Raw genomic sequence first — 27,397 nt, 5'->3', positions numbered from 1 at the left:
GAGAGGTGTTGACAGCCTGCCCTGCTGCATAGATGTTGATCCCCCTTCCAGCAAAAGAGCAAGGCCTGGCTGCTTGTACCCAGTCAGAACACAAAAGATGCATTATACACCCATACAACTTTAAAAACATCTACATTTACATATAACACACTTCTTGCAACTCTATTCATTACTGAGGAGAACTGTTCAGTTCTGCATGCACCCAGAAGCTGGCATCCCATAGGCCCTAAAGACTCAGAAAATCCCCCATGTTTCACACCCCTTTCTTAAGTGACTTAACACTTAAGAAGAAACACTGAGAAGAAAGTACCAAACATGATATTGGCAAGATCACATACTGGAGATCTGAATTAAGAGAGCTAGGAGATAATGGCTGAGATGACCCTACCAGCCATAAACTTCTGGGAACCTGACAGAAACTGTAGCCTTTCATATGTTGATGAACTCCTACTCCCACCATGTCTCCTCACTAGACAAATTGGTGAAAGGTGACTGGAACCGGAGCTCACTACATCTGGAGAGCTGCTGGTTTCCCAGCCTCTGTGTAAAAAAACCTAAGACAAAAATTGTGGGAGCATAAGAAAAATGCCTAAGAAGAAGAGACAACTGATTCCTTTTCTTGTGATGCCTTAAAAGCCAAGTATTTTCTAGCATTTGTTTCAGCCACATCCAACCTATTGACAGGTAATTTGAACAGAGTTCCAGATATCCTTAAACCTTTTGCATAGAAACAGTATTTTATGTCCAAGTTTACACTAGTACTGTAACAGTGTCATTTGGGACAACACATATTTTTCTCGACTATTGTTTTCAGCAAGTAACTATATTTACTTTTAGTCAACTTACCTGGTATCCATTAGTTAAATACCCAAATTGCATGTTTTCTAAGCATAGGAAGATGCAGAATAATTCAAAAATCTTATCTTACTTAATCCTCAAAATGTTAACCAATGAATGGGAAGAAGAAAAATGTGATTACACTATATATTACTAGAGGAAGTCAGCAGCCATTGCACAGCCAACACTACCATTTCCATCCATTGAAAGTAGGGTGTGTCTTCCATTTCTAAAGCCAGATAAGGTAAAGCCAAAAAAAATAAATGCTAGCAATCTTTAGAGAAGTACTTGTGTTTGAGATTGTTAACTATCCCCCCACCTCAAAAAGAGAACAAAAACTTCACACTTCCACCAAATTTAATCCAAACAATGGGTTGGAGCCAAAGAAACACTGGCCAAAGAAACACTGGCAGGTAACATGCCTCTCCTTTGTCTCCTATCCAGGAAAGCCTCCCTCATCTCAAAGGCTGGGACACTGCTGAATGGGGTAGTTATGGCACAGAGGGAGTTGAGGGGAGGCAAAAATGAATCAGAGACACCTTTCATGTTAGGAATGGAACACGGGGGGGGGGGGGGGATCAGTACCATAATTCAGCAGGAACACATATATACCCCAAGGTTAAATTATGGGACAATGGCAGGAGGCAGCCTATGTAAGGACCCTTTTCTCCATACATCCATGTGTGTTATGGAGAATCCTTGTGACTCAGAAGGGGCAATGGTATGCCTTTTAGAGGCCCAAAGAAACAGCATGGAAGAGGACTGCTCTACTTTCTGGCCTCTGATAGCTCCCTGTCCCATAATTCAGCCTGAGAGGTTCCCACCAAATTATGGAGCTGGGAATTCTCTTCTCCTGAAGGACTCACCCCTTTGGTTTATAATAGATTCCTCCTCCCAAATTCCAGTTGCTCCCCCTCATCTTGCCAATACCACAGGCCACCTACTCCTCAGGACTCTTATGCTGGGGGAAAAGGGGTAGGAATAATCCTTTCTGTCTATGACTCCCAACAGTTGACCTGGATCCAACCTACCAGAGGTCAGCTTTTCATGTGCTTCTAAAATATGCAAGTTACATATGCCACCGTCACCTTAGGAAAACTTCACCTGCATGTAGCACAGCAACTGTCCAGAAAATTTCATAAACACAATATGGTAAGAGTTGCACTATGTAGAAACAGGAAACACAGTTGGCAGGAATTCAATTGTAATTAACTGAGGGGGAGCTTTTTCTAGTGGCAATTCAGATAGCGCTTCTGCTTTCTGAACTAGTAGAGTACAGTGAGGGCACACTTGCACCCATAACCAATAGCCTAAAAATAGTCAATAATTGCTGAGACAGTGAGGGGAAGGGGGGGGGAATAGAATTTAACAGAAGGAACTTGTGCAATCTTACAAAAAAAGTTTCTGTTCAGGAAGGCACATCAGTTATACCACCTTAAGTGCATAAAATTAGTCTAAGACTCAATACATAATGGACTGATATGGACTGAATTACTTATTAATGGTTAAGGATAGTGTTTTATCACCATGAACAATGAAACCTTTCAAAAAAATATTGGGATATTAAATTATCCACAGAGTTTTTGTTGTTGGAAATAAAGGAAGCGTGACCCACCTCTAGTTCAACTGTTTTGCTATCTCTAAATAGTTAAATGTTCCTGTGAGAAGTCTCCAGAAGAAACTAAATAGCCTGCCTGGGTTGTGTCCTGGAAAAATCAAAGGGACTCAAGGTCTCTTCAAGCCTTATTTATTTTGTATATTCTCACCACGGTTAAAGCTAAGCTCACCAGCCTTGTTTCGGTTTTCATCTCCTTCCTAAGAATAAAAGGCTACCATGTTTGAAGGGATAGATTCAATGTCCACAGACACTCCATGGGAGTAAGGACCCTGGAGAAGCAGGGTCCCAAAACATCCATGGGGATGTCTAGACTCGATACCTTCCATGGGAAATGAAACCAGAAATGAAGGCAGGTGGGGCTAAATCACTCCCCTCTTCCTGTACAGAGTAGAGGCAAAATCCATAACACCTGAACAGACCTCTGGTTACTTGAGAGTCATTTCTGAATTACTCACATTAGGAATCCATATGCTCTAGATCACTGGTTCTTAACCTTGGGTTACTCAGGAGTTTTGGACTGCAACTCCCAGAAGCCTTCACCACCAACTGTGCTGGCTGGGGTTTCTGGGAGTTGCAGTTCAAAAACATCCGAGTAACAAAGGTTAAAAACCACTGCTCTAGATATCTTCACATTATATGCTTGATTGCATATATTCTTACTGCCTGTGAGTAATCCCTCACACACTGGAAAGAAACCCAGAGATCTAGACTGAATTACTCTACCAAGGGCAACCACAATTACTGCTCAAGATGATATTTGCAATCTTAAGCATAGCCTTCATATCTGATGATACAAAGTTTACCCTCACATACTAGCATCCAAAACCTTTTCACTTCCAATGGGCCGTTTGACGGAATGGACTATATAATACGAGCATTATAAGGTCTTCTCAATAAACCATTTCACTGTGAAGAAAACTGTGTGTATAATAAAAATTAAGATTGCCATTTCATGGAAAACATCCGATTACCAATTTGTGGAACTAAATAGAAGAAACCAGCAACTGAACAAGTAAATGGTTGTGGCCAATGACTGCCTGCCACTGTGATAGTCTGGCTACCAGAAATGAAGCAAGATGGATCGACAGCTGTCTGATTTAAACTACTGAAAGGGGTGTGAAGCAATGATGCTTGTACTGCTCTTAAAATATTCACCAGTTATTTGCCCTACTTTAAATATTAGGTCATCAAATTAGTGTTTCACTCTTTTAGCTTTAACTACCCATCGTCCCATTGGCATTGTTAAGCTCCACTTTCAGCTCACCCTCCCAAGACCTATTTGACAAGTGCTTAAACTTTCACACTCTTCCTCCCAGTCTTCTTTAAAAGTCTCTGGTTTAGACAGAAGGTGCTGTGTAAATAAAAAGCATTTAAATACATGTAAATCAGCACTTATTATTCATTCCAAACTTGCCTGTAATGCCACCCAACAAAATTCCTAGCAGTTATGTTCACACGACATGCTTCTGTGCTACAAGAGTTAACATGGGGGAAAGGTAAGGAAAAAACATTAGAGGAACAATAAAGAAAAAGGGATTTCTGCTTAGAAATGTACTACACAAGAAATGAACGTGGTACCTGAGAAAGCTCACAGCATATAAACTGGCAATAGCAAGAATGAATTCCAGGTTGAAGGCAGTGGAGAAACTACCAATATATTTTCTGTTTTAAAAATTTATGCACTGTTAGCAGGAACTGATTGTAAAAAATCTCAATGGACAAGCATTAAAATAAATGCTTCAGGAGAAAAGCAAATTTTGCCATTATACAATTTTCATACTGCTCCTCAGAAGCTAGGCATGGCTTTAGATTTTTTTTTTTATGTACATACCAGAACGTACCTTAGAAACCCAGCAAATTCCTCTGCCAAATTTTAATACAAAAATCCAACAAGTGAGATAGCAAAAACAGATTCAAAAGTTTTGTTCCAGTGGGAGTGAAACAACTACTTTCCAAGGATTATAACTGCAACTTTCCAGGGTCCTTGATGTCTAGTTATGCTTCAGAGGGTTCATCCTGGCCCCGAAATGATCATCTGAAATATCATATACTGTTAGGAGAGATCAAGGTGGTACTGAGCACTGAGATAGGCACTGATACATTAAGGTAGCCACATGGGTGTGTAGGAACAGTGACGCACCTACCCATGTATACGTTATTCCAAGCAGTGATGCTTGTTAAGCCATCTCTTTAGGAATGGCAATTTCAAATGCATTCATGTGAATACATAAACTGCATTTCCACACATGCATACACACAACAACAAATCATTCCAACACCCAGCCCACTATTTTCATACAGCTGAACTGCAATCATGACCTAGAATATGGCTTATGTTATGAGCAGGGCGATTTGACGACTGCTTGGAAGAGTCCGAAGCAGAAGTGTTTGCTATTGACAGCAGAGGCGAGATTGCGGAACCGTCTGAAGGAAGAGCTGTTGCTATTTCTGGGAATAAAGAAGTCAAGTTAAAATTGGACAAGTGCGATGAATTGGCCATATGCATTGGGGGCATGTCTGTCAAAAGAGGAAAACTTGGCTGAGCAAAGCCAACTGGTCTGGGAGGAGACAAGATAGAGCCAAATCTATTATTTAAACTTCCGCCACTGGGCTTCTCTGTGCTTGGATTAGGAAACATCTGGTTAGAAAAATAAGGAATCGAAATGTCATTGGACAGGGGTGGGTGGGCAGGAGAATAAGGTGGATAAAAAGATGGCAATGTATTTTGAGGGTCTACTGGAATCAGGGCTGGCGTTCGAGTAGCACTGGGCTGAGTCACAGGTGGAATGAATGATGCATTGGCATTTATGGGAGGATTCATTCCACCCTCTGGAATAAAAGGGAACCCAAAGTTTTGAGGGAGCGACTGTTGATCAGAAGTGGCATTATCATTAGACACTTGTGTTCCCTCGGGCATGAATCGCACAATACTGCCCCTTTTTTCCAGGGTAGGTTGTTGCCGTCCAAGGATCATGCTGCCACTGGCAGCCAAAGGAAGGTGAGGAAGACTAGGATCAAACACACTGCCATGTCTCTGATTTCCAGAACGATTCCTTTCAGGTTGGCGAATTTTAGAACCACCACCATTATCTTGCAAAGGATGCCTTGATCGTTGAGTAGCTGAAGAATTTGGTTGACGAATAGAGGGTGGAACTTGTTCAGCATTCCCACGGGAGACTGGTGGATGGTGAAGGGGAGGCCGAACAACCCCGTGCACATTGCTAGACACTGGAGTATTCATGTGTCCCTTTGTTCCATGACTCTCAGACATTCTCATGGGATTAGATTTCTGGACAGAAATATTAGGACTCGAGTTGCGACCCTGAATATCTCCAGAAGAACTTGAAAAGGGGATACTCAATGAATTGTTCCTACTGTTAATAGCACCAAGGGACATGTCACAACTCTCCCTATTCTGGCCATCACTTTCTCGTCGGATGTGAATACTGTCTCTTGTTGGGGGGCAATTATATTCAATATTTGAAGAAGTAGCACATTGTGTGTTTCTCTGATGGTCTGAAATTGGTCTTTGGCTTGTGTTGGCTTGATCTCCAAGATGAGGGGCAAGTAAACTCTGCATGAATCCTTGATGGCATACATTCTCACTATCCCTCGGGAGAGGAAGAGGATTTCCTGCTGAAATGCCCTGAACTGGCTGATACGGCAACCTCTTCTGTCTGTCTACAGGAAGCGTAGCATTCTGAGCAATTCGAAAAGCCTGTGTCTGCATACTCCTGAGAGAGGACATTGAGTTACCTATTTCACCACTTCGGGAGGACTGCACATCAAAATTGTTTGTGGGCTGTTGGTTAGGACCATTTGGCTTGAATGTCTGGCACTCGGGAAGTCTCTGAACATCCGATCCAGCCGTATGGTCTACTGACATGCGGCCTTGCATGTTATGGATTACTAGTCCTTTATTCCTAGACACATCAAGGTAATTTCTCATTTCAAGATGGTCCGAAACCCTCAAGCTCTGAATGGATATTCCTAGCCTCTGTTCTGAATTAGAAGGAGACTTCCCAATAAGTGCCTCTGCAGAGTAGCTACTAACTCTATTTCTTTCTTGTCTGTGAGGAACACAGGTCATATCTGATGGTCTGGTGACAATACTAGGTTGGGACACCATCTGTTGCTCTAAAGCCCTTGAGGTCATGAGTCTCTGCATTTGGTTGTGTCCTGGCACATGTTCAGAAGAAACTCCTGAACTTGCCTGTCTATTGCCCACATCTGGCTGCTGCTGATGCAGAATGTCCTGATTCAGATGGTTCTGAGGATGAGTATGGTGAGTTCTACTGGCAGCAGGATTCTCACAGCTCTTCTCAGGCTGAGAAGATGCATAATGTTGCTGCATCTGCTGAATCTGTGTATGATGAGGATGCGGTTGGCTGCTCTTTGGCCGTGGTTGGTCACTGCCATGATGTTTCTGCTGTAAAGCAAGTGTGCTGGGCTGGGCTGCTTGAATAAGTGTTCTTTTCTTTTGCATTTGTGCCTCTTGATGCATTACTCTTTGTTGGTGGACAATGTGGGCTTGAGAGTGGATTGAACTTTCTGCATGAGGAATGTGATGCTGTAGTTGATACAACTGATGTCTTTCTCTTAACTGCCCAGCCTGTTGTTGCTGCTGTTTTATGTATGGGTGATTATTATGAAGATGAGCCATTCCTTGAGCAGGCACATGCTGAATAGGCTGAAGATGTTGCCCTGCCTGATCTGAGACAGAAGACTGAGAATTACACTGAACTTCAGCTTGCCTCAGAGCAGGTGATACAAAACTGCCGCTTGGAAATAACCTGTTGTGGCCATCAGTGTGGCCTTGACTGCTCACTGACACTGCAAGATTGGATGAGTTGGGAGGGATCTGACTGGGAAGGATTCGATTTTGGTCTGTAATATCATCAACAGTTTGGTTCAGCAAAGCCATGCCTTCAAGCTGCAGAGGTGCTGTTTGGCACTGTTTCTGTCTCTTTGATGTGGAAAGGAGGTGATCGTCCTGAACAGATCGCTTGGCTGAGTCTTTGCGGGTTCCCTGATTTTGCTGCTTTAAGTGTGGTTCACGCATCAGAGGAGCCTGCATGGCAGTTGTTCGAAGAGCAGACAGCTGTTCTGAAGCATAGCCTGTCATTAACACTGGAGAGTGTTCTGGAGACTGATTGAGATATGAATTAACAGGCATAGATTGAGTCACAGTCACAGGAACAGTTGCTTGGTCTGAAGGTGGTGGCAAACCTGAGCAGCTCACGGCAGGATGGATGATGCAGCTTTGGTGTATGAGATTGTTGACACTCAAGCTTGATGTGCTTGAAGACTGGGGGGCTGGAATTTGCAATGTTGCATTGGATATTTCCACTCCAACAGAACAACTTTGTTTTTCTACTGACCTGTCAAGGTTTATTTGCACTAAATTCTGGGTACTAAAGTTGTTTGGTGCTACTTCTATCTGATCTGCATTTTTAGCTCCATGAGATTTGAAAGGCTGGTCTCTCCCTAACGAAGCCACTTCACCGGCTTTGGAAACAGCAGCTCCTGTACCTTTTGCAAGCGTCTCTTGGTCAAAAATTGCTCTTGCTGCTAATGCTACAATATCTGTTTGCTCAGAAAATGTGCAACTGGTACATGTATTCACCAGAGTGCTGTTGGAAGCATTTTCCCTACCTGTTTCTGGCAACATCGATGCAACTGAAAAGCCACAGCTGCTGCCTGAGCCCGTTGACATGGGAGAGTCCGCTTGTCTATTAGCTGTGCCTGCCTCTTGCTCAGAGGTGCAGGGATGAGACTGTGCAAGATTATCCTCTTCAGGGTTCATCAGCAAGAGCCCCTCCTGTTTGCTTGCCAAGTCATCATTTGAGTCAATGACTGACTGAGAACTCTGGGTGCAAAAACTGGAGTGCTGAACTTCACCTGAGAAGTTTTTTTGTACAGTGTCTCCCACTTTACTTAAATCAGACAACATCTTGGTTAGGCCCTGTTCTTCTAACAAATCTGTGGCTTGCATTACTATGGAACAATTCTGCTCCACTCGGCAGATCTCTGAGACCTCTGTTCTGGGAACACTCTCAGCACTGGTCCCTCCGCTTTTCACAGGTGTCCTAGAAACCTGAGGAGCTGTCACGTCTGAGGCAGAAGAAGAGGAAGCTAAAGGGCTAATGGGAATGCATTTGGATGATTCTGGCAACTTTGATTTCACTTCTGAATGAGTTTGAAGTGGAGGAGAAGCACTTTCTGAGGACACTGGTGCAACTACTTCAAATTGTTCTGTTAAGGATGAATCAAGGGGCAATGATCTAGGCAGTGCAGTTGTGTTTAAGTCATGTGCTAGTGTAGATTCCACATCCTGTTCAGCTTGCAGTTTGCCACTGGACTGAGATTCAGAAACATTTGCATCGTTAGGCGTTACTCTACTATTTCCTCGGGATATGTCAAAGTTTTGCAACATGTTAACGGCTACATTTTCCAGCAAGATGTCACTTTCTGAATGTTCACGTGTAGTCTCTATTTTATCATTTGCAGGTTTCTTGGAATCTTTGCAAGAATTTGTTTGGCATGGAAAATTGCTTTCAGCTGTTGAGTCTTTTTTACTACCTGGGTTTTTATTAGGCAGTTTTGAGCCTAAACCAAGAGGCGTTTTGGAGGGAGAAGGGTCTTTTGCTTGTGAAACACTGGTCAATATGGAGCCTTCAGCAGCTGAAGACACTGCTGGAGTGGCCAGCAGAATACGCTTACTTGGTGTTGTCTGGCTGCTGACAGCTGGATTGGCAGGCTGACTCGCCGGGGTCTGCAAACAGCTTTGTCCAGCCATCTGTGATATGCTTTGATTGAGGTTAGCTAAAGCACCAAATGTATTGAGAGCTACGTTGGTATTTGGATCTTCACTAGTAGTAGGCTGAATAATTTGCATAGGGATTTGATCTGCACTTCCAGAACAGGACTTTACAGGCTTCAGTGCAAACAACTGTCCATTTAAAGAAATAGTCTGTGGAAGCTGTGGATTCGACACTGCAACTGAAAACGTCTGTGTCAAGCTAGAAGATGAGGAAGAGGATGGCCTTGGTAAAATATGGACAAGGTGCTTCCCACCATACATCTGAGGCCCAGAGGCATTTTGCATAGAATTGCTAGCAGCTGCTGTGGGAGAGGCCCCATTCACGGGCATTCGGACAGGAGGTGGGGCAGAGAAAACGGAAAGAGGATTTGGGTTAGCAGTTTGTATAATCACAATTTGCTGGCTGACGGTCTGGCTGGGGACGTCAGCCCTCAACAGCGGCAGACAGGGACTAGCCTGAGGAGGCTGGAGAATGACAACATTTTGATTCACAGGTGATGCAGTGACAGGAGGAACGACTGGCTGGGGCATCTGAATCACCTGCATGGCTGAATTCAAGGAGAGGAGGCTGCCTGCAGGTTGCGCCAGAACCTGAGTCTTGGTGACTAGCGGCTGCATGGGGACGGATGGGTAGGAAGGCAAAGTAGCTACAACTTGCTCTGCTGTCTGTTCATCTACAAGCATAGGAGTACTTAAACTAGCAGCAGGAGGTGCCAAAATCCTGTTTGGAGGGGAAGTGGCAATACTAGCCCCATTCACTGGCTGGCTTGACAGAGCTGTCATTATGTTGGACGGAGTATGATTTACAGGCTGAACAGTATTTCCTGTCAGCTGCAAAGTTGTCCAGGTAGTCTGAGTGTTTCCAGCAGAGGTGATTCGTGTCAGACTGCCCAAGCTTTTGGAGCCTGAAGTGCCAGTACCTGAAGAACTGGGGAAAGGCCACTTATCTAACGTAGTTGCAGGCAAGGTGTTGCTTTCTGTTACAGCCTTCAGAACTTCTGATGAGGAGGACAATGATGGTGCTCCACTGCCAGTTACCACATCTACACTTTTGAAGACCTTGTCTGCAGATGGCTTCCCATCAACAGAGACTCTAATAGATGGAGTACAAGTGGTATCAGCAGCTGAAACAACACATCCTTCTTGAGACCCACTTCTTGAATCTTCTTTGGGGGCTATTTCTGACAACTGAACATGAGATATACTCGCATTAGATGGGAGGCGGATGCTTGCCTTCTCAACTGACTTCAAGGTATCTGGTCTATTTTTAGGTTCATCTCCATCTCGTGGTGAACTCTGCTTTTCAGGCTGGATTCTCACTAAGTGCGAGGTGTTCATAGAGTTAGCAACACTAATAGAAATAGGTTCATTCTTCGAAGTGGAGGGCTCAAGAATCTTCTTGGTCGGATTGGGTGGGTCTGACACCAATGGAGAAACTGAAGTTTGAACCCCAGACTTGACTTCTGTGGTGTAAATGCCAGAAATGGTCACAGGTGTAACTAAGTTGCAAGTCCTCTGGACAGGTACAACATTTGCTGTCTGTTTCTGCAGATTGTGACTGATATTAAATGTTATTCCTTGAACAGATGCCCCCTGGCTATTTCCACCCAGTTGACTACCATTGGAATATACAATGATATTTTTCTGGAGTTGGTCACTGGGGATAACAACAGAAACATTCCCACTTTTGAGATTTCCTTTCTTCTTTTGTACTTGGTCATTTGGGATAACAACAGAAACTTTTGCATTTTTAAGATTTCCTTTCCAGTGGATGGTGGGATCATCATAAAGACAAATGTCATTGGCTTTCAATAATGCAATGTAGCGACCATTTTCCTTCTGGAGTTCATCTAGTTGCTTCCGGAGCTTTTTTATTTCTTCCGCTGCAAAGATAATTTAAAAAATAAATACATTTCAATAATCAAGGAGTCTGGTAATGTCTAATACAGCTAAATGGTTTAGAAACAAATTCAAGCACCTGTGACAATACTTTAAGAGTTTTCTAGATATACTTATAACACTATGCCTTACTTCTTGCCTACTTATGTTATCATTGTGTCAAAGAATGCTTCCACTATAATTTGTGTCGAAATCTAACCAATCCAAAAAAATAAAATAAAATAAAAACCTCAAGAAACTAGGAAGCAACGTACCCTCTAATTTGAAGCCCGACTGGGTGGGGCTCTACCTCTCACACATGACTTCGCCCCTGTGTGTGTGCGAGGCTACAACCCCCACTGAGTTCTGTCGCGTCCAGAACCTGACATGATCACTGCATGGGGGAGGAAGGCAGCTGCACGCCAGAAGGCAGAGATGCATGCACACGCCCACTTTACTGGGAACTTTGCTAGGAAGAAAACACTCCTGACTAAGAGCCTGAAGACCCACTGCAAGCTGGTACTCAATGATACTGGGATCAAATGATTCTATTATCTTGACTCAATAAAAACTAAATATTATCTGAACTGCAGAAATCCACTGTCCTTGCTTTCTATGTAATGTTTGAATACAACTTCCATTTTTCTCAGGAAGAATATGAAATGAAAACTAGACAATTGTCTACCGTACGGGCAACTGGATTTCAGCCATGCCATGGAATATTCAGAAGAGGCGTATTCTTTGTATCCAGTAAATATGAACAAAATAATTTATAACATATTACAGAAGTAAGATAGCAATGACTCAGATATAAATTCTCCTAATGAAGCACTTCTTCAAAGAAAGAACAGCATCAGGCTTCAGATCTGAAAGTGCTGCAAGCTTGAGGGACCATCCTATAGTGGCCGGAGAAACTGTTATTTTGGAATGGGGATAACTTCAAGCCACTCAGAGAAAAGACCACGAACCACTTAAGACACACAGCTCATTGAGAACAACTGATGCTTCAAAATGTCACACATACCAGTTCTAACTGAGTGGGAGAACAGACAAAAACACACAACACAAGGCAGTTTCATCTGATGAGCTACTCACCTTGCTCATTGTTTCCCCCATTTAGCAGAAGTTCATCATTTTGACGCTTCATTTCTGTTATATATTTATATGCTTGATCGAGGATCATGTTCTTACTCTGCAAGGGAAAAGGCAAAGTAAGAAAAACATAGACAACAATTTGAAACACAAGCAGGATAGTTCTCTAGAGCCTTTTTAACCCCGCAGACCGGATAGGGAAGGCGGGGCACCCCCTGTGCTCGTGTGTATGTGCAAAGGAGCGAAGGGCACTCGTGCACATGCGTGAAGGCCGGCGCAGCGTTCGAGGGCACTCGTGCACATGTGGGAAGGGGTGGCAGAGCGCTCACATATGCACAAAGAGGCTGGGGGGCAAGTCTATCTCCGCGGTTCAGGCCACAGACCGGCACCTGGCTGCAGACCGGGGGTTGGGGACCTCTGCTCTACAGGTTTGCAGGAAATATGATTCATATGAGATCTTTAGAGAGAGAGATGCATCAACATTTAAAAACTTTTCAATGCTGCCTTTATCTGTAACCACATGAACCTGCCTGCTCAGTCAAGTGAAATTACAACATCAGCCTGAACTAAAATTAATGCAATCAATCAATATGGAGCAAAAAGGAAAAAAAAGCCATGTGATTTTTACACAAGTTCCAAAAGCAAGGGTGGGCAATAAATTTAGAGTACTGAAATATTAAACACAGATTAGTTTTCATCAGGCCGACCCCTTAATGTCCCCCATCCCAAACACCTAACTGACAAAATAAATACTACCCAGTTTACTTTTTTCTTAATGGCCTAGAACAGCCACTTAAGGGCTCCATGTGGACCATGAAGGAGAATTGGGGGGGGGGGGGGACAAATATGGCTCACACACTTCTGTGCTTGCCCTCTTCTGATGTAGAAACATTGATGATCGTTCTGTAGGGCACAGCAGTAAAGCATGCAGATTCTTTTGCCATGAGAAGAAAAAGGAGTATGTTTAGCTAAAGTTTACTAATTCCAGAGCAAACTGAAACACCCTTCACTGTTAGCAGGCAATGGGGATTTTTTGATACCAGCAAATGTAATAACTTCACCATGACTTGAATTCTGAACAGCACAGATTTTATTTATTACACTTATATTCCACCTTTCCACTAGGAAATAGCATTCAGGGTGACTCAGAAATCATGCTACAAATTAAAAACACAGCAGGAGAGATGTTCCTTTAGAACACTTTTTTCCCCTATAAATGAACACACTATGGCCAAAAACCAAGTACATCAGTAGAAGGCTGATTACATCAACAGTAGGGCTCAATTTTCTGTAACTACAGAATTCTTTCTACCATCCTGCAGCTTCCACAGCTTCCAGACAATGAAGGGGATCACAAAAGAGCCATGAGACAGAAGTAGGAGGGTTTTTTTTGGGGCGTGGGGGTGGGCTTGTTTGCAAAAATTGTCTCCTGCTGATAACATCACCAGCTTTCTACAGACATAGTTACACCAACAGGTTTCCAGCCTATGTGTCTGGCTGCACATTTATAAAAAATCTGGTAGCATCAGATAACAGGTCTACCATTCCTAGTGGATCCAATGACTGAGCAGCAGTAAGGCATAGGCACCAAGTCTACTGAAGAAGACACACCTGACCTCTGAGAAATTTGTTTCTCAGTGGGTAGACCTCATCTTGTCTCCAGGTACTGTTTCCGACAATGACTTTGTCTCCAAAGCTAACACCTATAAGTCTTTATCTGACTCCTTTCATCCTATAATAATGTGGTGGTGCTGCGGGTTAAACCGCAAGCCTCTGGGCTGCAAGGTCGAAAGATCAGCAATTCAAATCCACGCGACGGAGAGAGCTCCCGTCGCTAGTCCCAGCTCCTGCCAACCTAGCAGGTCGAAAGCATGTAAAAATGCGAGTATCTAAATAGGTACCACCACAGTGGGAAAGTAACAGCATTCTGTATCTAGTCGCACTGGCCACATGACCACAGAAACTGTCTACGGACAAATGCTGGCTCTACAGCTTGGAAACGGGGATGAGCACTGCCCCCTAGAGTCAGACACAACTGGACATTTTGTCAAGGGGAACCTTTACCTTTACCTTAAGGGGTTAAGTTAGCTTATCCAAGTTGCCAACAAAAAGCAGAAACTCCTGAGAATATTTACATATATATATTATCATTATTCTTATTTTTGGACATCCATTTAAAAGAAAAATACCTTGTTTTTCTTGAAGACAAAATTTACAGACAATGAAAACAACATATGCTAAAAAGCAACACTTACTATCCAACAACAAATTATAGGGACAATTTATTAAAAACTGCCTGATCACATCCTACAAAATTCTTGGGAGTAGAAATAAACTAGGGGCCAAAAAGATAAATGGAATCCCTCTAGATCATGTTCAACAGGTAAGGTCATACCTGGAAAGTCCCTATCTCTTGTCACTACCCTCAGAGGCTCTCTAGAACTCTATTGTTTTGGTCTGTAGGATTTTAAAAACTGACTTTTACAGAAAGTTTGGATTTACTTTTAAAGAATGTCTTAAAGAATAGTCAGTTACACTTTTTGCAACAGCAGTAAAACAAGCCAAGAATCATCATACAGTTACAGATGATATCCAAACAGTTTGTCCGAACAGGCCAGAATATGAAGCTACATGAAGTTTGAACTACATTGACTAGCTGGGTCACATACTCTTCAGGTGGCCACAGGCGCCACTCAGGCACCTTTTCACACCTTTAATGCCTAGACACTATGTCTTAAGGCTACTAGGGAAGGTGTTAAACTGCAAGAAGAACCACCCCCAAAATCTCCTTCCAAATATTTCAAGGTTATTCCTTGCTGATGGCTGCCTTGATCATGCAACTCTTCACACATCAAATACAGTGGTGCCTCACTTAACGATTGCCTCGCTTAACGAGGAAATCGCTGTACAATTAGGTTTTTGCGATCGCAAAATGATGCTTTAAATGGGGTTTTTCCACTTTGTGATGATCGGTTCCCTGCTTCGGGAACCAATTTTCGCTTTACGACAACTGGCAAACAGCTGATCGTCGTGTTTCAAAATGGCCGCCGGCTGAAGAAAATGGCCCCTACTGTTTTCTAGGACGGATGCCTCGCTTTACAGGCACCAAAAATGGCTGCTGTATGGAGGATCTTCGCTGGACAAGCAGGTATTCAGCCCATTGGAATGCACTGAATGGTTTTCAATGCGTTTCAATGGGTTTTTTAATTTCGTTTGACGACGTTTTCGCTCTACAGCGATTGCGCTGGAACGAATTACTGTAACATCATCAAGCGAGGCACCACTGTATTCAGGGAAAGTCAGGACAGTCAGTAAGAGAATTACTGACCATGTAGGAATGATCAAGGTTTTGCTACATAGGCACAGATCTACACAAACCTCAGGCACTCATTCAGCTACACCTTTTGCAAAAGCAGTAAAACAAGCCAAGAATCATCATCATACAGCTACAGATGGATGTCCACACCAGAAAGTTTGTTCGAACAAGCCAGAACATGAAGGTACAGTTTGAAGTTGGTTTCTGTATCCTGGCTTGTTGAGTTTCTGTTAATCATAATGCATTTCAAACATAAGCCAAAAACAGTAGATAAAGGAGTTCTTGTCTTTTTCATTCACATATGAAGAAACAACATGGCTGTACACAGTGCCTGACTCTTGTGCCCAATTCAGCCTTTTAAACTGGTATCTTGATAATGTGAACCAGGTCATTCAGCGAGTCAGCTTCAAAGTAAACCTCAGTGTATATCCATTAAAACATTAAGGAACTGCTTGCCTGTTTCAGTGCTGGGGAACACGGAATGAGCTCACCAATTCGGTTTATTCCAGCATTTATCTTTTTCTTTCGATGCCTCTCCACTAGGAAAACAGAAGGCACAATATGTCAAATAATACACTGACAGCCTACTCCGAAAAGACTTTCCCAAATACAAAAATGGCCTTGTGTTTGAATTTTTAAAAAATGAAAAATCCCTAAACAGAATTCAGGCCACAAAAGCATTGAAGGTCTTACCTGCATTGTGCGTTTCGCGGTTCTTCTTTCTATTAAATAGAACATATTAAAAAAGAAAATATGAATAAAGACTTAAGCAGTCTTGCCATCTTGGATCTTTCATTTCATCTATAATAATGTGCAAAATAAAGCCCTCTTTTTTGGCAGCAAAAGAACAGAAGACCAGAGAGGATTAAAAAAAGAACATTTACACCATAGCTCTCCAATATGCATATTCTGCTTCCATGAACGCAGTACTACAATGCATTCTTTAAAGAACCTGCTATGCGTAAGAGAAGAATTTACCACTGCTAACCATACACACACAATTGCAGCATTACATAGTATGAATGCTTTCCCTAATGAAACTTCAGACTGGGGTGGGCAGCTTCAGCAAGTCTGATACTTTGTGGTTTGCAGGAACCCTGTGACATTTAAATGAGTAACTGGTGCTCCTGGAGGCCTCCAGAACTAGAAATTCCCCTTTCCTTGCAGCAGAAAACCATGCAGCCACAGAGCCCCATCCTGCTTTAGGCACTTATCTATACATAACTGAAGGACATTAGATTGCCCTGGCAATAAACAAAACCTTGTAATATGCACAATTTCTTATGTTTTCTACATCTCCATATACGTAGGTTATTTAACAGGTGCTGGAAATAAAGGACACAAGGGAAACAAAACAGAGCCACACAGAATCAGACCTATTACCTCCAATATCCTTACATTTAGCAGGAGATTTACTTACAGCATATGTTAATTTAATTTCATGTTCACACTATAATTCAATTTCTCAAACAAGGTAAGCAGCAGTTCATTTTAGACTAATTTTTGCAAAATGAGAAAAAGCTGTCATAAATTGAGATTACTAATATTTAATTTAAAAAGGAGGCCAGCAGATAAACTCGATTAAGCAATTTCAGTCCAGTCCTATGTACTTTCACTCAGAAGTGTCATTGAAGTCAGTGAAGCTTAACTTCAGGAAACACATTAAGGTTGTTTCAGGTCAGTGGGCATAGTCAGACCCTTTATTACACATCCTGATTCTCACTGCTTTTGCCTCACCACTATCAAAATTGAAGGGACAAATTAGATAAGTTGTTCCAAATCACACTTTGCCTTTGGGGCAGAAACAGATTTTAATACCTAACATTCCAGGGCTGATTTTGGATCAACTGAAGTTTCTGAACAGTTTCCAACCAAGCCTCATGTAAAGGTAAAGGTTCCCCTTGACAATTTTTGTCCAGTCGTGTTCGACTCTAGGGGGCGGTGCTCATCCCCGTTTCCAAGCCACAGAGCCAGCGTTTTGTCAGAAGACAATCTTCCGTAGTCACATGGCCAGTGCGACATAGACACGGAACGCTGTTACCTTCCCACCGAGGTGGTCCCTATTTATCTACTTATCTACATTTACATGCTTTCAAACCGCTAGGTTGGTGGGAGCTGGGACAAAGTGACGGGAGCTCACTCCGTCGCGTGGATTCGATCTAATGACTGCTGGTCTTCTGACCTTGCAGCACAGAGGCTTCTGCATTTAGCCTGCAGCGCCACCACGTCCCTTTTCTAGCCTCATGTACACCACATTAAAGTCATCCCGAAAGGGTGTACACAAGGTAAGTGTCACTATAACCAAATCAGACATTTCCAGAAACAGGTACAACTACTGTTCTAACCTCAGCTGTGCACTCTCCTGGCTGTCACTGAAACAAGGGCATGCACCTTCTGGCTAAGTACAGGGGAAAGGTTCAGGCCCTTTAAGAGGAGTTTCAATCCCCATCTAACTGAGGTTGAAATCTTAGCCCCGATCTTCTCCTCAGCTCACCAGGAAAACCTCCATTTTGTTTGGAATAAGCGTCACCCTCATTCTGACTATTACTGACACCTCTGTCCATACCACAGAAGAATTTAGAACGCCTTCCTTGACTTTACACTGAAAGGAGAGCATGACTTGGCAGTTGCTAGGACAACAATAACAGACATGATGATGATGAAGCATTAAGTTGAAGTTTCTAAGTATGAAGTATTCAGAGGCGATTTATCATTCCCTTCTTCTGGTGGTGCTCTTTAGACTAATCTGCTTGCCCAAGAGTACACGGGTTGGTTCTTCTTCTGGAGGTAGAGTGGGGAATGAAATTCCTAACCCCAGAGTACACCAATTCACTGAGCCAGCCAGCCAGGAGGGATCACTGGATGCCCAAACTCTAAAAACCTCTATCAGTAGTTCATGAAGAACAAGACAGAATCCTGACAATGGCAGCATCTATGAATAATTTTTGTTGTTGCAAACACAACTATGGATACGGCCTTTAAACAGGCTTTGGCCCATATTGAGTTGAACTTAGCTGAAAACCTGCAAAAACATCACTCTAGTCTCTCTCCCACTCATTTCATTTTCAACAGCTCTCTGAAAAACCAGGGAGCTAGTCCATGTAAGGAGCATCTGAGAGCTGTTTGCGTCTACTATATGGGACACCTCTCCATTCTGGCTTTTACAGACCAACAATGGCTTATAAAGAATTGCCTACAAAAAACAAAACATCCCCAAGAAGTATCAAGAAAGGGCATCAGCTTTCTGGGAGCACAGCATCTTAATCAGCTCTGAATCTCTACAGAGGTTTACATTCTAGAGAATTAAACCCTGCCAGGTAGTCATCTAGTCATGGCAGTGAAACTACAAAAAGATTCTCCACACTCAGCAAACAGGAAAAGGTCCAGTGTTTGCTTTTCATAATGAACAGGATCAGAAACCAACTGGAACGAACCCGTCGCTGCCATGAAATCCTGAATTATTCATAGCAGAGCAGCCACAGGTGGAACAATAAAAAACCCATCCCAGCAAACTGAGGTGAATGCAAAATCACCCTCAGAACCATCTTAGATAGTTCAGAAAGAGAGACTGTGCACAGCTGGGTGGATGGTATATCTTGAGAATCCCTAGTTTGTCCCAGCACAGATATATATATATATTCAGTCTAGTCTTTCAGCAGGCACAGGGATTCCTATGCAGATGACAGGGCTGACTCTTGGGGCAACACAACTTTTCTCTTAGCACAAGATCAAGTGAAGCAGCATGGAATCCTTCCAAACCAATACAGTCCTAACTTGTAAACCACTTTGAGTGCTGTTATCATAGTGCAAAAGTAAGAACAAGACTGAACGACACTATTTTTCCAGTCAGATGCTAACCAGTTAATAAATTGTTAAGGTGGACTAAGTCTTGTTGCAACGTAGAAGAATGGATAGCAAACTAGAGGTGGCTGGCACTGCCTGCAGCAGTCCTTTGGCTCCTGCCACCCTGAATCTTGTGGGCATTGCTTTCTCTGCAGTCAGGCTACTTACCGGTGCTGCTTTTTAAGAGGAGCCTTTTCTGTCATCTCTGGCATTGCTTGAGAGAGAAGAATCTTAATAAAGAAAACAAAACAAAATACTAATAACAATTCTAGAAACACCAAGCATTATAGATGTACTGGCAAACCCTCTTCATGTATTTCTCCCTATTCTTCATAACTAAACTTCCACTTGCTTCTTGTGGTACTTTGTTTATGTCAGCAGAGTCCACTGAGTCAATAAGAACCCAAAAGATTCTAGACTGCCTATTTGCATACACCTTATTTATGCCTTTATATGACCCACTCATAGAAAGATTCATTATTTAGTCAGCTGCAGCCAGGGTGGATTTGATTTAAATCCCAATTAATTTTTTAATCAATTTTTTTGGCAATTACATTTTTTAAAAAATCAATTTTTTAAAAATTAAATTGTCATTTAAATCAATCTGCTTTTTAAAAAATCATTGATTTTTATCCATCCTGCGTGCAGCTTATTTGCACTCACCACTGACAAGGGATTGTTATAAAGGGTGTTTTTTTAAGTGTGAAAGATAAAAACTATCAAAATTCTACAAATTTGGTAGAACAATGCTTTACACATTCTTTTAAATGTAAATGATGATCATCAGAACCAGGGGAAAGTGACAATTCCTTCAAATTTTACTTCTAAAAATGAAACGAACACAATTTCTCCTGCTGTGTACAACTTGAAAAACAGCACGTTTCCTTCCTTCCTTCTATTATTTCTCATACTGGTTTTCAGCTAAAAGACTACCTTTACTTTCTCATTTTTACCATGAATTATCTAAGTTTGCTGTATAATGTAGTTTGAATTGCTCAGGTTAATTTATGAGAGGATGTTCTGGTCTCTAACCAGAGGACTATATAAGATTCACAACACAGAAGGATCTCCAATTGTATGACTCTGAAGAGTGACAATTCATTTTTAAAAATCATAATTCTCTCAAATTTAGCAGATCAGAAGACAAGCTATGAATTGTGTAGCACAAATCTGCAGTACTGAGACCAACAAACTGAAAAAGCACTTGCATATTTCTTTAAAGTTCACACCACATTATCAGGTTAAACAATATGACTGCAAGAAAATAGATGCAATATCATTACAATTACGTATTATTTCCAATAAGACATAATCTTGTCTTAGGTCAAAATAACCACAAAAACCCCACTACAGAACTGTAATTGACTCATAATACAGACATTGCAATACATCTACCTAGTCAATAGAGATCTGCTATGCTTTAAGTAAAAGCAGAGGGCTCAGATGCAATATAATGGTGGGAATCTTATTAGTGTAAATGCAAGGCCTGTGTAATTTCCCATGAAGCTGAGGTGTTGGGGTACATTCTAGTTGTGCAGTTGCACCTGTGAACAGACACCTGTCTGAGATGCACCTCAGTGCATATAGTGACAATTAGCTTCAAGTTACACAAAACGTAAGCAAACACCAACAGGATTATGACCAATGCTCATCAGAAGCTTTACAAGCATCAGCAAATACAAGATGAATTAGAGGAAAATTTGGATAATTTATTTCAGATGAAGAAGTCAGACATTTAAGCCCAGAAGAAAATATGCTTCATAAGAGTAAGATGAACTTAAAAGGCTGCCTTAAAATTGTATGAATTAATAACATTGTTCAGTTTATCTGTTCTCTGTGTAAAACATATACAGTATACACACTTGCACTGGGCCTGATTTTCACAAGGTTATAAAATGTATGCCTGAGCTGCACTACTCTAGAACATACATTGAGGATTACATGAGTGATTCTACTTTCCCCCATAGCCATTTGAGATGTGACTAGGGCTTTGGAAACTCAGGTATGTAACAGCTGCTTCAAGACAAATAAGGCTGCTGGAACCAGTGCTCTAGTCCCTGTTGCTGTCTTCCTTGATCACCTGGCTCTAGGTCCTTTACGACAATGATTTCAGACTGTCCTTGTCTAAACGATCCATCTTCTGGTTGTATCCTCTCAACACAGAACCTTGAGTGCCTTGTGACTCTGTTTTGGACTGTCCTTAACTAAATACTGAGTCTCTGCCTTAGCATTTATCTGGTCAGACATGAAATTGAAAAGTGTTCTGAGCAGAACAGGACAAGGTGACTAGATCATCCATGACCATTTTGCTCAGTGAAAAAACAGGACTATTTTGCTGTCAGAAGTGAAATGTTGAAGATGCTTCCTTAAAGTAGGAAGGTGACCATTATGATCTCTAGGCCTCTTTATACCCTATAATTATATTGTGAAAAAGTTAAGTCTTTGAAAAATATTACCTAGGTGTTAATTGTATATTAGAAAAATATTTAATGTTTCTTTCCCTAATTTGACAGTCAACAAAACTTCTCTACTGAAATCAACCAGTGGCAATTATAAAGAACATTCCATCTTTTTCTTAGAGTGGAACCCCATAAATATACTTGAGCTTCCAAATCTAACATTTATTCTGGAGTCTTGAACTGCTGTTCAAAAAGTAGATGCAGAAGAGAGAGGGAAAGAGGACTGGATGAAGCATAACCAGGCAATTCCAATTTTATTCACGTTTGCTTCAATAATTTATAAAGCAGGGATGGTAGCCTTAACATTTATGAGATACGTGGTTGACAGGAGCCAGTTTATTCTCCGCCTAACCTGACATGCATATAATTATTCTAACTGGCAATTCTAGGAGAAAACCCTTGGTAAAAGACTGCACACATGAAGTAAATCCTTTAGGTAAAGCAAAATCAAATTGGTCATCAAAGCAAAAGATACAAAACTAATGTAGTCATATTTTATGGGCCAATCACCATTCTGAAGGCCGTATTTTGCACCAATTTAAGTTTTCAAATGTAGTCCAACAAAAAAACAAATTGCAGTAATTCAGATTACAGATAATTAGGGACTCAAGTACCACAGCAAGGCCTTACAGTTCCAAACAGGCACATCACATCTGATAAAAGGCATCCTTGATCATGGCTACCAACAAATAATGGTCAGTTAAAAGCTGTATTTAGCTGTTACATTCTGAAATCGTGGCAGGCTCTAGTTATAGTAGGAATGGGGATGCATACTTAAAGCCTGCCCTCTACCACTCAGTTAGAACTTCATTCGTACAGTCTGAAGAGGACCTCATGAAAATGTGTGGTTCTCAGAATCTATTATTATCTAGCCAAGACTAACGCAAACCCTAAACTGTCTATTTAGTTCTTTAAAGGAGTGTATCTTCATACAAATCAATTTCCAATCCTCTTGCCCAGATTAAGTTTTTGCTTATTTTCCCCTCAAACATTTCTATGACATCTATTCTCAGGTAGGTGTGCACAGGACTGAGAGCTAGAGTCTAGCAAGTGAGCAAATGCACATTTCCGCCCCACACGAAAAACCTGAAGGATGTATGTGTGCCCATGTTATGAGCCATCAAGTTGGAAATAATTTATAGCAACCCTAATAGGGCTTTCATGGGAAGTAAGATATTTAAGAAGTGGGTTTACCAGTTCCACACCCCCAGTGAGTTTCCATAGCTGAGCAGGGATTTGAACACAGGCCTCTGGAGTTCTAATCCATCACTCTGTCCACTATACCACACTGCTCATGCACACACATGTATGCATACTAACATAAAGGATTTAATAAACAGAAAAACAAAGCAATCGGTTGACTATTAAGGCATTTCACTTAGCAAACAAAAATACACATCTGAACTATTTAAAAATCAGCTCTAGAACACTTCCCCAGGACCAAAGATTAGATTGGAAATTTTGAAGGATGTATTTCATAGGACTTTTACGAGGCCTTAATCAAATTGACTTGAAGTATGACGGGAATAGAAAGAAATCCACCTGTTTCAGTAAAAAGAGACAAATATACAATGGCATCCTGCTGTGTATGAAAGCTTCCTCCTCCACTGATGGTAAGAGTTCATTCACCCAAATATTAGGGCTCAAGCCTGACACATATGTTTGGGGCCTTACTAACCACTGTGTGTGTAAAATGACACATTTCAATATCTATTTTGTCTTCAGCATGAGAAAAGGTTAGCAGATATTCTACTACCTTAGCACTGGATAACTGAATTCCCCATCTGGGATAAAACTGAAATTATAATGCAGTTTACCACACAGTACTTAGCATACTAAAAATAGTGGAAACATAATTTAATTCCTAAAGTGTTGAAAGAGATGTCCTGCTGAGTCAAGCTCTCCAGTCCCATAGAAATTTCAACAGCAGTCAGTGAGACATCTCTGTGGAAGCTTGTGCGTCTTATGAATTAATTCACCATTGATCCCAATAAAGATATTGTACCACCACCACCCCAATTTCTGGCATAAAGCTAGATGCCCCTTCACTTGTGTGTAGACCAAAAACTTCTTACTGACAGGTACACTGCTTAAACAAAATAAAAGCTCCTGAAAATACTGTACCCAGAACTTAAATTTTTTAACTCTTTGCATTACTATAACTTCTCAACAGTTATACTGTCCTATACTCTGGTGTCTCTTCAGATCGTATAAATCTTTCGCCTTTTAACAGTTACACTGTCCTTATTGTTACGTGGACCACATAAGTATTTAATTGCCTGGGCCCTTACTGTTGTCCTGGCCTTATCAACATGCCTGCAAAACACAGGGGAATACTCAGTAGATCCATGGAGTGAGAAGGTCAGATGCTGCACCTTGGACGCATTTACAGAATATAAAAGATAGTGTGGGATAGCAGATAGAGTGCCATGCTAGAACTCTGGAGAGCAGGGTTCGAATCACCACTCAACCATGGAAACTCACTGGGGGAGCGGAACTGGTAAAACCACTCCTTAAATAACTCACTTACCTTGAAAGCCCTGTTAAAGAGTCAATATAGGTGACAGACGGTAACAACACAAGACCCAACTTCCCTTGCCACTTAGGATTGATAAAGCCATGGCACAAAATGGGAACTATTCGCATCAACATGTCTGTAGGTGTGCCTTACACCAGAGTCCCTTGCAAGTAACTTCTTAAAATAGTAGTTAGGGTTACATCCTCCCCCAAATGTTGTGCCAACCAGCCATGCTGATCGTTACATTAGCAGCTCGCAGAGAACGACGTTACTTGCAACTAGCTCATTCTAAGCCCCGGTTGCTGGTGGCTTTCTCTGCCAGCCGTTGAGAACAGGGCTTTCCCACCTGCAAAGAGGTCCCTAACGTGTGTGGGGGGCCTTAGCAGCCCCGAAGGACTCGGCTTTCAAGTACCGAGGGGGAGCGACAGCGGCGGCGGCGGGAGGCAACCTCTGGAGGGCCCCCCCCCCAAGCCTCTTTCAGGCCCCGCCGCTGACAACGCGTGCCCCCCTTCCCCGTTAGGGGAGCTCTGGGGCCGCCGCAACCGCCAGACGATTCCCACCCGGCGACTGCCAGCCTAACGGGTGGCGGAGCCGGGAGCTTCCCCAGAAAAAAAGGGCAAGCTATCTTCCAAACACGGACGGACGGGCGGCCGGCAACATGGGGGACTCGACGAAGCCCTTCCACAAAGCTGCCCGTGTTCACACGGTCACCGACACGGGCAAACAAACCGGTGGGTGGGTGTCCCCTTTGCTACAGGGCTGAGGAGAAGCAAGCCGTCGCCGCGGCCGCCGCTGCACCCCAAGGGAGGGAGTCCACAGCGGGGAGGGGGGGAGAGGTCGGAAGGGGTCGCGCGCCTACTTGCCCCGCCCCCTCCCGTCCCCCCTCCACGACCCTGGCCAGAGGGACTCACCGGCGGCGTAGAGGGCGGTCTCAGCAGCTGCGACCCCACCGCGGGGACCATCCTCCGCCCGGGAGGCCTCTCCACTTCCTCCCCGGCGCTCGTATCGTATCCCTGCGCGCACTTGCACGCTCGGTCCCGCCCACCTACCCCTCCGTTCCCGCGGACCAGCCAATGAGAGGAAACGTCGCCGCCCACTCTTGTCAATCAGGGGTGCTCGAAAGAGCCCGCCCCCCTCCAACCTGGAGGGAGGCAAGCCCCGCCCGCGCAAGGCGGATTGGCTGGGGCTTGAGCTGACGCAAGGCGGACAGGGTTTGGGTATGCGGGGAGCGTGGGGTGAGGGGAGAAGGGTTAGATTGAGGGGAAAACAGGTAAACTGTACTCCTAGAAAGGACCAATAAATGGTTGGAAATGGAGGGATAGGCTTGGATTCCCCGGAAGGGAAAAGGTCGAAATCAACCTGGTAGAAGAGCATGAGAAATCGCTTGTTGTTGTTTTTTAATCCGTGCACAGCAACAGGAGTTGCTTTGTGACAGACGGGTCTGTCTGTCTGTCTGCCCTAATGCATCAGCTTGCTGCTATCAAGTATTGTCAAGATAGGAGTACTGTACAGAAAGTGACTGTGGTACAGGTTTTCACCAAGGATGTGGGAAAGTAGACATAGTGTCACAGAAGCAAAATGTAGCTGGTTAAGATAGGAAACCAAAAACCAACCTCCAAGTTAGATTTTATCAGAATTGCTACCTGGCCACTCCCTGGCCAAAGACATCTGGACAACAAGGGGGTGAGGTGAAGATTCAGTTATATGGTAGTGTAGGAGAAGTGGTTTTCAGTCTTTAATATCATTGTTGTTGCTCTTTAGTCATTAACTCATGTCCGACTCTTCATAACCCAATGGACCAGAGCACGCCAGGCCCTCCTATCCTCCACTGCCTCCCGGAGTTGGGTCAAATTCATGTTGGTCACTTCGATGACACTGTCCAGCCATCTCATCCTCTGTCGTCCCCTTCTCCTCTTGCCTTCACACTTTCCCAACATCAGGGTCTTTTCCAGGGAGTCTTCTCATGAGATGGCCAAAGGATTGGAGCCTCAGCTTCAGGATGTGTCCTTCCAGTGAGCACTCGGGGTTGATTTCCTTTAGAATTGATAGGTTTGTTCTCCTTGCAATCCAGGGGATTCTCAAGAGCCTCCTCCAGCACCACAATTCAAAAGCATCCATTCTTCGGCGGACAGCCTTCTTTATGGTCCAGCTCTCCTTCCATACATTGCTACTAGAAAAACCATAGCTTTGACTATGCAGACCTTTGTCGGCAAGGGGATGTCTCTGCTTTTTAAGATGCTGTCTAGATTTGTCATCACTTTCTTCCCCAGAAGCAGGCATCTTTTATTTTCGTGGCTGCTGTCATCATCTGTGATCATGGAGCCCAAGAAAGTAAAATCTGTCACTGCCTCCATATCTTCCCCTTCTATTTGCCAGGAAGTGATGGGACCAGTGGCCATGATTTTAGTTTTTTTTACTTCAGACCATTTTTGGTGCTCTCCTCTTTCACCCTCATTACAAGGTTCTTTAATTCCTCCTCACTTTCTGCCATCAGAGTGGTATCATCTGCATATTGGAGGTTGTTGATATTTCTTCTGGCAATCTTAATTCCAGTTTGGGATTCATCCAATCCAGCCGTTCGCATGACGTATTCTGCATATAAGTTAAATATGCAGGGAGACAATATACAGCCTTGTCGTACTCCTTTACCAATATTGAACCAATCAGTTGTTCCACATCCAGTTCTAACTGTTGCCTCCTGTTGCACATACAGTATAGATTTCTCAGGAGATAGATCAGGCACTCCCATTTCTTTAAGAACTTGCCATAGTTTGCTGTGGTCCACACAAAGGATTTTGTGTAGTCAATGAAGTAAAAGTAAATGTTTTTCTGGAACTCTCTGCCTTTCTCCATAATCCAGCGCATGTTAGCAATTTGGTCTCTAGTTCCTCTGGCCCTTCGAAATCCAGCTTGTACTTCTGGGAGTTTTTGGTCCACATACTGCTGAAGTTTACCATGGAGTATTTTGAGCATAATTTTGCTAGCGTGTGAAATGAGTGCAATTGTATGGTAC

General features: G+C 42.8%; 1 protein-coding gene across 1 annotated transcript; it reads right to left on the bottom strand.

Annotated features, from left to right (window-relative positions):
• Positions 1 to 569: 569 nt before the first annotated feature.
• Positions 570 to 25,441, bottom strand: USF3 (upstream transcription factor family member 3). The gene is made up of 6 exons (XM_020789533.3): positions 25,296 to 25,441; positions 19,576 to 19,637; positions 16,258 to 16,286; positions 16,021 to 16,103; positions 12,252 to 12,348; positions 570 to 11,161 (listed from the first exon to the last, which is right to left on the bottom strand). The coding sequence occupies exons 1-6, from the start codon at positions 25,344 to 25,346 to the stop codon at positions 4,749 to 4,751; spliced, it is 6,735 nt and encodes a 2,244-aa protein (XP_020645192.3). The 5' UTR covers positions 25,347 to 25,441; the 3' UTR covers positions 570 to 4,748.
• Between the last annotated feature and the right edge of the window lie 1,956 nt (positions 25,442 to 27,397).

The sequence above is a fragment of the Pogona vitticeps genome, chromosome 2, assembly GCF_051106095.1.
Source record: "Pogona vitticeps strain Pit_001003342236 chromosome 2, PviZW2.1, whole genome shotgun sequence".
Classification (NCBI taxonomy): Eukaryota; Metazoa; Chordata; class Lepidosauria; order Squamata; family Agamidae; genus Pogona; species Pogona vitticeps.
This window is presented reverse-complemented; position numbering and strand designations above follow the sequence as displayed.